Raw genomic sequence first — 12,797 nt, forward strand, 5'->3', positions numbered from 1 at the left:
TAAATATAAATTCAAGTTACTCGACCATAAGATGTAGACCACCTGATTGCTGGAGGTGGGCCCCAAACCTCCCGAGGGAGGGAGGGATGGATGGATGGACATTTATGTTCCTTATTCAAATTAAAACCTGTGAAAACTTCAGTCAGTCAGTCATTTTCTACCGCTTATTCCATAGTGGGTCGCGGGGAAGCTGGTGCCTATCTCCAGCTGTCTATGGGCGAGAGGCGGGGTACACCCTGGACAGGTCGCCAGTCCATCGCAGGGCAACACCCAAACAACCATACACACACTCATTCATACACCTAAGGGCAATTTAGAGTGACCAATTAACCTAACAGGCATGTCTTTGGACTGTGGGAGGAAGCCGGAGTACCCGGTGAAAACCCACGCATGCACGGGGAGAACATGCAAACTCCATGCAGAAAGACCCCCGGCTGGGAATTGAACCCAGGACCTTCTTGCTGCAAGGCAACAGTGCTACCAACTGCGCCACCGTGCAGTCCTGTGAAAACTTAAGATCCCAAATCCCAAAAAATGCTTAGGTTTAGATATTGCCATCAACTAAATGGTCCTTGATGAATGACCTACCTGTTTCAGTAGTTAATGTCAGGTAATTGTCTTGTGATGGTCTGTGTATGGAGTCTACTAACATTATTTTTCAAGTAGAAGATGAATAAATAAATAAATAAACTGGTAACTTAATTGGCAGTAATTGCAGACACCTAAGCATACCTAGTTAAAATGGTTGTATTTAACTGTTTATGTATCAAATACCAATTTAGCACCTTCAAAGTGAAACCTCAGCAGGCCTTTATAATTATTTCCTTACACTCCTAGAAAGGGAAAGTAAACAGTGAGCTAAGGCAACATAATGACAATTAATTTTTCCTTTCATTATTTACTTTGAATTTCTCTCTGCATGTCATCCGTGTCCTTCACAGGTGTCTCGCCATGAGCGCAGAATCTCTCAGATTGAGCAACTGAACCAGATGCCCGTTTATCCCACAGAGAAGATAATCTGGGATGAAAACATTGTCCCAACAGAGTATTACTCAGGCGAAGGTAGGAAAGAAAAATGTGTGAACTGGGATTTAACACTGAACTTACTGTGTATGTTCACTGCCTTTACTCCCACATATTGTAATATGCTTTATCTGAAGCACTGTGCCTGCAGGGCTTTGGCACCTTTTTGTTTTAATCCTGTTTATTTAGAGGTTATACCATAAAAAAAACAAAAAAAAAACCCATCATATTTCTGCATGATTTCAAAATCTGTGTTAAATCCCTTTTTTTTTACTCTTGTTCTTTGACTCGTTTATCTTGTAAGGCTGCTTGGCTCTACCAAAGCTGAATCTCCAGTTCCTGACGCTGCATGACTACCTTTTGAGGAACTTTAACCTCTTTCGCCTGGAATCCACTTATGAGATCAGACAAGACATTGAAGATGTGGTGTGGAGAATGAAACCATGGTGAGATGTCTTCATTTGGACAAACTGAGTCAGAATGAATTTTTAGTTTCTATGGGGGGGGTGCACTGATCAGTATTAGTGTATCTGTTCTTGTCCTCAGATTGAGCATATTAATTGTTTTTCCTATGTTACTACATTTAGAAACCTACTGCTTAACTATAAAAGTGATCCAACTATGTTAAGTGATGCAATAACTTGCATGATGTTTTATCAGAACTAAATAAGTTAGCTGTAGAGTCATGTGCTGCCTTAGATCTAGCCCACAGCGCCTGTTGTGATTCCTGCCATGTCCGTCTGCTTACACAGGCAGTCAGAGTATGGTGGAGTGGTGTTTGGGGGCTGGGCTCGGATGGCGCAGACAATCACCTCTTTTTCCATCGTGGAAGTTGCCAAGCCCAACATCGGAGAGAGCTGGCCTGCTCGTGTGCGGGCTGACGTCACAATTAACCTCAACGTTCAAGACCATATCAAACATGAATGGGAAGGTAAAAACTGAATGCGAGCCAACTTCCAACTTAAAAACTTTTATCAGTTTGTTTTTATCTAAACCAGGTGGTTCCTCCAACAGGCATTTCTTAAAACCAGTAGATACATCTTTGCTCACTGTATTTAATACCAAAAAAGTCTTCTCTGTTGACCTTCGACTGCTGGTTGTTTCTCTCAAGACATTATTTCTGTGTGCCCTTAATTACTGTCCCTTTTTAATTTCAATTAATTATTTCTTTTCATACGTCCTCATTTTTGATAAAAGATTTATAGATGGCAGATGTTTCACATGCATTGATTTTAATAAAGTCACTCTCGTTTAATGCTAAGTATTACAATAGGAACTGTGTTCAACAGAGCACCGTTAGCACTAGACTAATTAGCACACCTACCAGCGCAGCTACTTATATGAAAAGAAAAACTGATTTTTTTTTTTAGATACATTTTATCATGACACTTTGAACAGAAAGGCATTGTTATAACTTATTGTATTTATAGTTGGAAAAATGGGTTTAGATGAATGAAATGGCTGTATAAAAAATGTAAGTATTAGATTAAGTCTGTAGAACCACAAAAACCTCAGCTTTTATTTGTTTGTCGCTGTAAATCTCAAAAGAAAACAAATCATTTATATGTGTTCTGGGGTTGTTGACTAATGTAAAAAAAAACAATGTCACGGATTTAAAGCAGTATATTTTTTGCGAGAACGTGGTTCAAATGTAAGGTTCATCCTCCTGTTCTCTCTTAACAGTTCTGCTTGTCTGTTTTCCCTCTTTTTAGGTCTGCGGAAGCATGACGTTTGCTTTCTGATCACAGTGCGACCCATGTTGTTGTACGGCACACGCTTTGACCGGCGCCAGCCCTTTTTGGACCAGACCGGCCTGGTGTACGTGAGAGGCTGCGAGGTGCAGGGCATGCTCGATGACAAGGGCCGCGTGATCGAGGAAGGTAAAGCCATATCCACACTGTTTATTACTGCTAGAATGTACTCATTAACCTTTGGTGAACAACAACCCGGCCCTCTGACTTATTCTTGTGGTTTAACTGACAGGAGCTTTTCCTGCAAAACTTGGTAATGTAAGCTCCACTTAGCTCTGCAACAATGCTTTTCCCAATAGTAATATATTTTAGCATAGAATAATTTTGGGTTCTAAATACAGTTTTAGTTGACAGCTGATTTAACATTTATTTTATGCCGCTTAGTTTTACATCGGTGCCACTGCTACAATCAGCCATTTTTTTCTTTTAATTAAACAAATGACTGTTTTTAGGTTGTTGACTTTGACATTTTTCATTTGTTTTAAACAGAAATGTGCTCACACCAGTGCTGCACTTTTAAACTTTAAAGATCAATCTGTGACAGTAAAATCAATAAATTGTTATTATATTATTTGTTCTCCTCTGTGATAAGAAGTTGGTGCTATTAAAGTAACCATAAAAATGCCCTTTTGGAATGCTATTTATTTCTGGTTTCTAATATATAAGTAGAAATGCTGCCCAGTCCCAAAAATCTTTTTTTTTTTTTTTTTTGCTTTTCAGGAAATAACAGACTGAAAAATACAATTAGAAATACCTATAAAAACATTGATCTTGAGTGGGACCAGTTACTAGAGTTTAGGTCATGGATTGTGGGAAATGTGCCATTTAAGAACTAAACAAAAGAATTGATTTTAGATGTACTTTACAGCAAAGACAACCTAAAAGGTGTAAAAGAAAATTTGCATAGATGCATTTTTTACCTGTTGTTTTAAAGCATAAAAAACAGCTTTAATATATACACAGGTAACACCTAAAGACAAAGTTCAAATCTGTCATTTACTTGAGTGATACATTGAAAATGTCAGTTTATTGAGCTGTGCTCTTCCTTGAAGCTCAGATATGTTTTTCTGTGGGTTCACCTAAGTTACCTTGGAAGCATCTTCTTAGTCTTTGCTCAGAGCATGTGTCGTTTTGCTGAAGAACCCGTTTCCCCATCCTACCTCTTCTGCTTTGATCAAATATAGAGAAGGAAGGGTTTTCTAAGTAGACACAATGCCAGGAGACATGTCCTGCCAGAGTGGGCCTTGTTAAACTTTCAGATCCCCAACAGGAATAAGTGGTTCTGTGGTTAGCTGGGTGGTGTGTCCATGTCACATAAATCACAGAGCGTTTGCTGAAGGGTTATGTTAGATATGAGTAAACAAAATAAGATCTTCCTTTTTAGTCACCATTATTGGGTCCTGTCTGGTTGTAGAAGTTGTGCTGCTTAAATACAGAATATTTATTTTCAGGAAAACTAAAACTTTTTGTATTATAGATGAATAATAAACCCGTCTTTATACTCATCATTTAAATAACTGCAAATAAAAGCTCATAACTGCGTGCACACTTTGGCCCAGTTGTGTCTACATTATTAGCATGCTGAGCTTAGACGCAGAATGCCTTGCAAAAGTGTCTCTATCCCTTTTAACGTTTTCCAATTGTCTTACATGAAGACCACAGATTTCAACGTATTTTATTGTTTTTGTTTTTTTTGTGATAGACCAACACAAAGTGGGAGATGATTGTGAAGGGGAAGAAAAATGATGCATGGTTTAATTTTAATTTTTTCTTCTTTTAAAAAAATATTTACAAAATGTGTTTACGTTTATATTCACACACCCTTTAATCAATACTTTGTAGAATCACATTTCACTGCAATTACATTGAAAGTTTTTCGGGGTACGTTTCTAGTTTGCGTTCCTGCGCTGAAGAAAAGCATCCCTGCAGCATGATACCGCCAGTACCATGTTTCATCATGGGGATGATGTGTACTGGGTTATGTGTGTGTTAGTTTTCTGCCACACTCTGTTTAGATGAAATCTAAACAGAGATTATTTCTGAATGCAAGTGGGTGCACTGAATTTTATTTTGGGATATTAAAGTTAAAGGGGGCTGAATACAAATGCACACAATACTTACCAGATTTTTATTTGTAAATGATTTAATAAAGTGGATGGTTTTATGGTAACAAAGAAATTATATCTGTTGGAGATCTGTTAAAGGTGCGCCACATTGCACAGCTTTAACAGAAATAAGCCATGGTTACTCTCATCAGAAAGTACTAGATAATTAATATCTAGTACTTTCTGATGAGAAGCATAGTTACATCTACTTTCTCCCACTTCAACCAGGACCTGAACCCAAACCTAAGCTACGTGGGGACACCAGAACGTTCCGTGTGTGGCTGGACCCCAACCAGTATCAGCAGGACATGACCAGCAGTATTCAGAGTGGCACCGAAGACCCATATGAGACCTTTAACGTCATCATGAGACGCAAACCCAAGGAGAACAATTTCAAGGTAAAGACTTAAAGCCTTCAGCTTTAAGTCTAAATCTTGCATTTGAATCTTATTTTTGCGACCTTGAGCTTTAGTCCTAACAGCACCATCCTGTGACATGTTGCAAATATAATTCTGTAAAGATGACCTTGGCTGTACTGTTGGGGTCAGGGTTTCTCTGAAAACACCACCCTTACGAGCCTCTTAATATTTTACACACTCGAGCCTTTCAGTTTGTAATAGTAGAGACATGCAAAGTGTTATTATGTTTCTGTAAAAAGCCATGACCATGAAATAATCAGAAAATAACATGCAGCTGTATATACAAGAACAAAATCCATCTCTCCCTTTTTATTTGAAGAAATTTACATCTCACGACATTTACATCAGCCGTAATTGAATTAAGGCAAGATGGGGCGAATGGCAGCTTCAGTATTTCGCTCTTTGCGGTACTTTGCATGTTTCCGTGTGTCTATTCTGCTTTGTGCCACCATTTTTCCAAATTTTTCATCAACCCCAAGTTCACTGATGTTTTGGGTGGCGGTGCAGGGGCTCTCTATGGCATTTACTGGAGACTCAGACAAGGCAAACGGGTAGGGCGCGCTTGTGAAGCTTCAGCAACGCAGACTCTGCACACCCCTGCCCTCAATTCACCTGGTTAAAGTTCCGTCCACAGGCCAACAAAACGGACAAACTGCTGCTTCTCATCTCTATAAACTCGGACTGCTGCAGATCTGCCACCCTCTGTTTTACCGAAACCTAGCTCAGTGAACACACCCTAGACAGCCCACTCATGATGGCGGGCTTCCAGCTGTGTCGAGCGGACCGCAGTGCGGAACTGTCAGGGAAAAACAGGAGGTGGAATCTGCTTTTAAATAAACAAACGGTTGGCTTACTGATGCCACAGTACTACCGAAGACATGTAGCTCTCACCTTGAGTCATTTTTTTAAACTGTAAACCCTTTTACTCACCAAGGGAGTTCTTCTCGTTTGTTCTGACAGGTGTTTACATCCCATCACAAGGTTGCACATCAGAGGCTGAAAAACAGCTCGCTGAGTTGATAACAGATGTGGAGAAAAAACACCCACATCATTGTTCTTGGGGATTTTAACAGCCCGAACCTCTCCAGTGAACTTCCAAAAAACCACAAGAGCAGCTGATCATCTTCTACACTGCGATTATTCAGTGTGTTTTGTGTTCGTCCATCACTGTATGGTTTGGCTCATCTACAAAACAGGGCATGTTCAGACTGCAATGACCAATCAGGTCTGCAGAAAGGATCATCAGGGCTGGCCTTCCCTCCAACCAGCACTTGTACAGGTCTAGGGTCAGGAAAAGGGCAGCTAACATCTCTGCAGACCCCACACACCCTGCACACAAACCTTTTAGACTTTTTCCTTCAGGTCAACTTCTTCCCCCAGGCTGTCTCTGTCATGAACATTTAATAGTCAAAGTGCCCAGATCGATGCCATGCATACTTTGTAAAAACACTGTATATATACAAGTATTTGCCAAAAAAAAAAAGTTTTATTTCCCTGTTTATATATTTAGATTTTAAATTTCTTCATTCAGAGCAAAGTGGAATCGAAGTCAGTCCTTGTTTGCATGCACAAACTTGCCGATTAAAGCTGATTTTGATTCTGCATTAAGAATTCCAGCATGTAGGGTAAAAATGTTATCTGGGTATTGTGATTTGATTAATTTTTTATAATTTGTGTCATAAATTAAGGATACATGAGGTAGAAGAAAATCATCCCTACACAATAATCTTTTTGACCCTCTCTTAAGTACAATAACATATAAAACTAATAACCGATATACTATACCATTTGGAATGGTATGCAATTTGTTTTACATAATTTCGCAGGTCTAAAAAATAATGTAAAAAAGAGAGTATAAAATGAATTGTATTATCAGAGTTTTGTTCCTATCACATGACCTAAAAGTGTTATCTTATCTTAAGAAATTCCCATCAATGTATGGATGTCATGACAGTGTTTTTTTTGTTTTTTTTTTTTTTTTTGTATTTACAGTATAGTTTTAAAATGGTCTACAAAGAACAGAGAAATCTGGAAACTTGGGTCTGAAAGAATAGGAAATTCTGATACGATAGGTGTGTAGGAATCCTGTAACAGGTACAACAGTAGTGTCAGAGCCACTATTAGGGCTCGATTGTAACTGTTTTAGAACATTTGTAGCTCATTAAAATATAATTCGCTGCCATAAAGTTGCCTCCGTTCCACTTATCCCTCATCAGATGTTCTTTCTCTGCTAAACCACCTCTGGAGAGATGGGAGTTCTTTTCTGACTTGCCCCTTAGTCAGATATCTATTTTACTGTGTTTTCAGGCGGTGCTGGAGACGATCAGGCATCTGATGAACACAGAATGTGTTGTTCCAGACTGGCTTCACGACATTATCCTTGGCTATGGTGACCCAGGCAGCGCCCACTATTCCAAGATGCCCAATCAGATCTCTACGTTGGACTTCAACGACACCTTTCTGTCCCTGGATCACTTGCGGTCGTGTTTTCCTGGTTGCACCATAAAGGTCATTGAGGAGAACCCCGAACTTCAAGTCCCTCCTTTCCGGTGAAATTCAAAAAACACATTTTAAAACTACACAGGGTACTAATTTAATGCACATATACATAACTACTACCTTTATTGACTTTCTAAACAAGTCTAATATCATTTATGTATTTCTACATTATATTTGAACTATTTACAGTTTATGATAAGAACCTTCCATTTATTTTCCTTTTCTTTCCAGAATCAAGTTTCCCATCTCAAGTACTAAAGACAAAGGGAAGAAGAGAAAGGCTGATGAAGAAGAGAAAGACAATGAGGAAGATAAAACCTTGATTGTGGAACCATATGTCGCCCCCAACCGTGGGCCCTATCCATACAACCAGCCCAAAAGGTGAGAGAGCACCGCCCTCACACTCAGACTTCAGTTAATAAAATGATGGATCTCATCGGTCTGCTCTGCAGGAAATTTTTTAAGTAATAAATGGTATGGAGGTGTGCCCATTTATTGCTGTGTTGCTGTTTTGGTTGCATCTATGACCACATTTCTAGATAGTTTTTTAGTTATCAGCCATGTATAACATTAGGCAGATTGAATTAAGGGGTTTTTGGCATTATGTTTTCTGTTTGGTTTTTTTCCACTGCTCAAAAAAATTAAAGGAGCATTTTTTAATCAGGGTACAGGTGATTCAGAAGACAGGCGGTTATTGTAGGAGTGTAGGACAGGGCTATAGAAGAGCCATAACCCAACAGGACTGGGAGAACACAGGCTGTAGTCTATCTTGAGCATCGCCTTGTTGTTAGACATGCTTTCAAGTATATCATGTAAACTGCCGAGTATCATTCTGAGTTTCCACAAAGACAATTTGGTAAAATGGACCAGCTCACCACATCTTTGCTTTACATACTTGTCTCTGACCGACTCCCTCTGTCGGTTTATTTAAGTAAAATTTTTGTTAAATGCTGTGGCCACCATTAGTTCCTAACACGTAAGCCAGAACAGACATTAAATGTGATGTTTTTCCCCATTACCATCGGATGTGTTTTCACTGTGTTTTTAAGCTCTGTACAGGTCCTTCTCAAAATATTAGCATATTGTGATAAAGTTAATTATTTTCCATAATGTAATGTTGAAAATTTAATATTCATATATTTTAGATTCATTGCACACTAACTGAAATATTTCAGGTCTTTCATTGTCTTAATATGGATAATTTTGGCATACAGCTCATGAAAACCCAAAATTCCTATCTCACAAAATTAGCATATTTCATCCGACCAATAAAAGAAAAGTGTTTTTAATACAAAAAACGTCAATCTTCAAATAATCATGTACAGTTATGCACTCAATACTTGGTCGGGAATCCTTTTGCAGAAATGACTGCTTCAATGCGGCGTGGCATGGAGGCAATCAGCCTGTGGCACTGAGGTCTTATGGAGGCCCAGGATGCTTCGATAGTGGCCTTTAGCTCATCCAGAGTGTTGGGTCTTGAGTCTCTCAACGTTCTCTTCACAATATCCCACAGATTCTCTATGGGGTTCAGGTCAGGAGAGTTGGCAGGCCAATTGAGCACAGTGATACCATGGTCAGTAAACCATTTACCAGTGGTTTTGGCACTGTCAGCAGGTGCCAGGTCGTGCTGAAAAATGAAATCTTCATCTCCATAAAGCTTTTCAGCAGATGGAAGCATGAAGTGCTCCAAAATCTCCTGATAGCTAGCTGCATTGACCCTGCCCTTGATAAAACACAGTGGACCAACACCAGCAGCTGACACGGCACCCCAGACCATCACTGACTGTGGGTACTTGACACTGGACTTCTGGCATTTTGGCATTTCCTTCTCCCCAGTCTTCCTCCAGACTCTGGCACCTTGATTTCCGAATGACATGCAGAATTTGCTTTCATCCGAAAAAAGTACTTTGGACCACTGAGCAACAGTCCAGTGCTGCTTCTCTGTAGCCCAGGTCAGGCGCTTCTGCCGCTGTTTCTGGTTCAAAAGTGGCTTGACCTGGGGAATGCGGCACCTGTAGCCCATTTCCTGCACACGCCTGTGCACCGTGGCTCTGGATGTTTCTACTCCAGACTCAGTCCACTGCTTCCACAGGTCCCCCAAGGTCTGGAATCGGCCCTTCTCCACAATCTTCCTCAGGGTCCGGTCACCTCTTCTCGTTGTGCAGCATTTTCTGCCACACTTATTCCTTCCCACAGACTTCCCACTGAGGTGCCTTGATACAGCACTCTGGGAACAGCCTATTCGTTCAGAAATGTCTTTCTGTGTCTTACCCTCTTGCTTGAGGGTGTCAATAGTGGCCTTCTGGACAGCAGTCAGGTCGGCAGTCTTACCCATGATTGGGGTTTTGAGTGATGAACCAGGCTGGGAGTTTTAAAGGCCTCAGGAATCTTTTGCAGGTGTTTAGAGTTAACTCGTTGATTCAGATGATTAGGTTCATAGCTCGTTTAGAGACCCTTTTAATGATATGCTAATTTTGTGAGATAGGAATTTTGGGTTTTCATGAGCTGTATGCCAAAATCATCCGTATTAAGACAATAAAAGACCTGAAATATTTCAGTTAGTGTGCAATGGATCTAAAATATATGAATGTTAAATTTTCATCATGACATTATGGAAAATAATGAACTTTATCACAATATGCTAATATTTTGAGAAGGACCTGTATATACTGTATTTAAATTGGTTGATTCAATTTGACATGTAGACATGTTCAAAGAGATATTAATGTGTTTAAAATATAATGGAATTTATTTTCCCTAACGTCTACCTTACATGGCCACCCATTCTCTTATACTTCTATAATATAATATTTGATTGAAGAATTTGAAATGCATGGCATTTCTTTAAAAGATTTTTCTTAAAACAACCAGTGACGTGTAAATGCCGATAAAAAGGCTCCGTGTATCAAACAAGTTACAGGTTTATTGACGTCGGCCTTGTAAACTTCTTGCAGGAATACGATTCAGTTCACACCTACTCAGATCGAAGCCATTCGAGCTGGGATGCAGCCAGGACTAACAATGGTATGTGAGTTCTTTATTGTGCATCTAGAAAGGCGTAATATGACAAAGAAGCTACCAACAAGGTCATAGGACAACTTTACATGCATGCTCTCATCTTGCTCCTTCTTCACCTCTTCTAACCTTCCTTCTTGGTTTACGCTACAATCATTAGCAGCTATAACAAGGACACTCTACCACACGGTTTAGCTAGCTTTCATGTAGGGAAACCAAGGAGCTGATTATGTGGAGATTTATGTATGCATATGTAATTGCGCTTACTATTTTTAGCAGAGATTACTCACCTGAGAGACTCATACTAATACCAGCCTGTTTCATGAATATTTATTTAGTAAATTACATATAACCACATCTCCCTCTTCTTGTTAGTTGAGTTGATAGGGCTTGGGGTCATTATCAAGATAACTTGTGCACAGTAATGAAGTGGCAGTAATATTTAGATAGTATGTATAAAAGACTGGAATGGAAATGTAATTTATTCTCCCCACGGCTCTGTGTCCTTACCTGCATGTGCAGTCAAAATGACTTGTTTCCAGTGAATGCTTTAATGCACAGTTTCCACTCGAACTTCGCTTTATTGATGTACAAATTTTGCTGTTGTGAAGAAGAAAAAAAAAACTAAAAAATTAAGCAAAATTTTTGGAATCTAATTCAGGGCTCCTGCATAATCTGGAACACTCTGGAGCAATATTGGTTTGAGTATTTTCCATGTCTGAGAAAATATGGGACAATGTTCGTATTTCCACAGTGTTTTCTCTGTCATTGTCTAAACCATCCATCCATCCATCCATCCATCCATTGTTCATTCATACATGTATTTTTCCAAATGTCTCTTTTTACATCCAAATAATTTGTCTATTTGTCCATCCATCCTTCAATCCATTTATCCATCCATTGTTTTTTTTGCCAATGTATCTATCCGACCATCCATCCATTTGTCCAGAGGTTCAGGCCTGATCTCTGTAGAAAAATGTCTTCAAAAATTAATTTATTAAAAATATATTTTCAATTTACATTATAGAAATTTAATTCAAAAGACGGAGTCCAAGTATGGAATTATGACATGAGTGTGCATAGAAACCCTGCTTATTCCTGATTGTACGTTTTTATGTCTCACTGTTTTAATTTTCTTTGTACATAACCCCCATATTCCTTTTGTCTCCAGGTTGTAGGACCACCGGGCACTGGAAAGACAGATGTGGCTGTCCAGATCATCTCAAACCTCTATCACAATTTTCCTGAGCAAAGGACTCTTATAGTCACTCATTCAAATCAGGTCAGCACATACAAACTCTAAGAAACAGAAAAAAGGTTTTGCAAACACTGCTGAAATAAGTGTCTTGAGAATTCACAGCTTAATAAGGCAACAGTCACATTTATACCATGAAGGAAAGACTTAAGCTCCTTTGTGCCACTGCCCTTCCCTTAAGTATTAAATCATAAAGTAATCTGCTCTTGTTTTACACTAGTGGATGCTTGCCAGAAGGAACCTTATCCATCAGAAACATAGCTCGATAATAATCCCCCTCCTGTATTCATTCCCATTAGAATCTTACTTTATGTCATTAATAATACATAGTCCTAAAACAAACATCAAACACATAGAAAATGGACTTTCTTGCATGTTTTCTTTGACACCAGGCTTTGAACCAGCTCTTTGAAAAGATTATGGCTCTAGACATCGACGAGCGCCACCTTCTGCGTCTGGGCCATGGAGAGGAGGAGCTGGAGACTGAGAAAGACTTCAGCAGGTGAGGGCAACAGGAAACCAGTGGAAAAAGACCCCCCACCACCACCACCTCCACCACCACACACACACACACACACACACACACACACTGATGGGACTCATGGAGAGTCAGGCAGCATAAACTCGCAATCATGTGTGAAAGTGCACTCAGCTGATAAGCCGCCTTGCTGTTCATCACACACAGTCCTGAAAACAGCTGCCCATGTACTTAATGAGTTCAGCACAGTGA

At 39.5% G+C, this 12,797-nt stretch overlaps 1 protein-coding gene across 1 annotated transcript in view; it reads left to right on the plus strand.

Moving 5' to 3' along the window:
- The window catches only part of aqr (aquarius intron-binding spliceosomal factor), a 78,011-nt gene that overhangs the window by 29,948 nt on the left and 35,266 nt on the right, over positions 1–12,797 (plus strand). The window contains exons 16-25 of the mRNA XM_047346213.1: positions 942–1,062; positions 1,328–1,469; positions 1,776–1,954; positions 2,736–2,903; positions 5,108–5,277; positions 7,606–7,847; positions 8,029–8,178; positions 10,752–10,821; positions 11,984–12,094; positions 12,460–12,569. Coding sequence (XP_047202169.1) covers positions 942–1,062; positions 1,328–1,469; positions 1,776–1,954; positions 2,736–2,903; positions 5,108–5,277; positions 7,606–7,847; positions 8,029–8,178; positions 10,752–10,821; positions 11,984–12,094; positions 12,460–12,569 — 1,463 coding nt within the window. The remainder of the gene's footprint in view (positions 1–941; positions 1,063–1,327; positions 1,470–1,775; positions 1,955–2,735; positions 2,904–5,107; positions 5,278–7,605; positions 7,848–8,028; positions 8,179–10,751; positions 10,822–11,983; positions 12,095–12,459; positions 12,570–12,797) is intronic.

The sequence above is a fragment of the Girardinichthys multiradiatus genome, chromosome 19, assembly GCF_021462225.1.
Source record: "Girardinichthys multiradiatus isolate DD_20200921_A chromosome 19, DD_fGirMul_XY1, whole genome shotgun sequence".
In the NCBI taxonomy this organism is placed as follows: Eukaryota; Metazoa; Chordata; class Actinopteri; order Cyprinodontiformes; family Goodeidae; genus Girardinichthys; species Girardinichthys multiradiatus.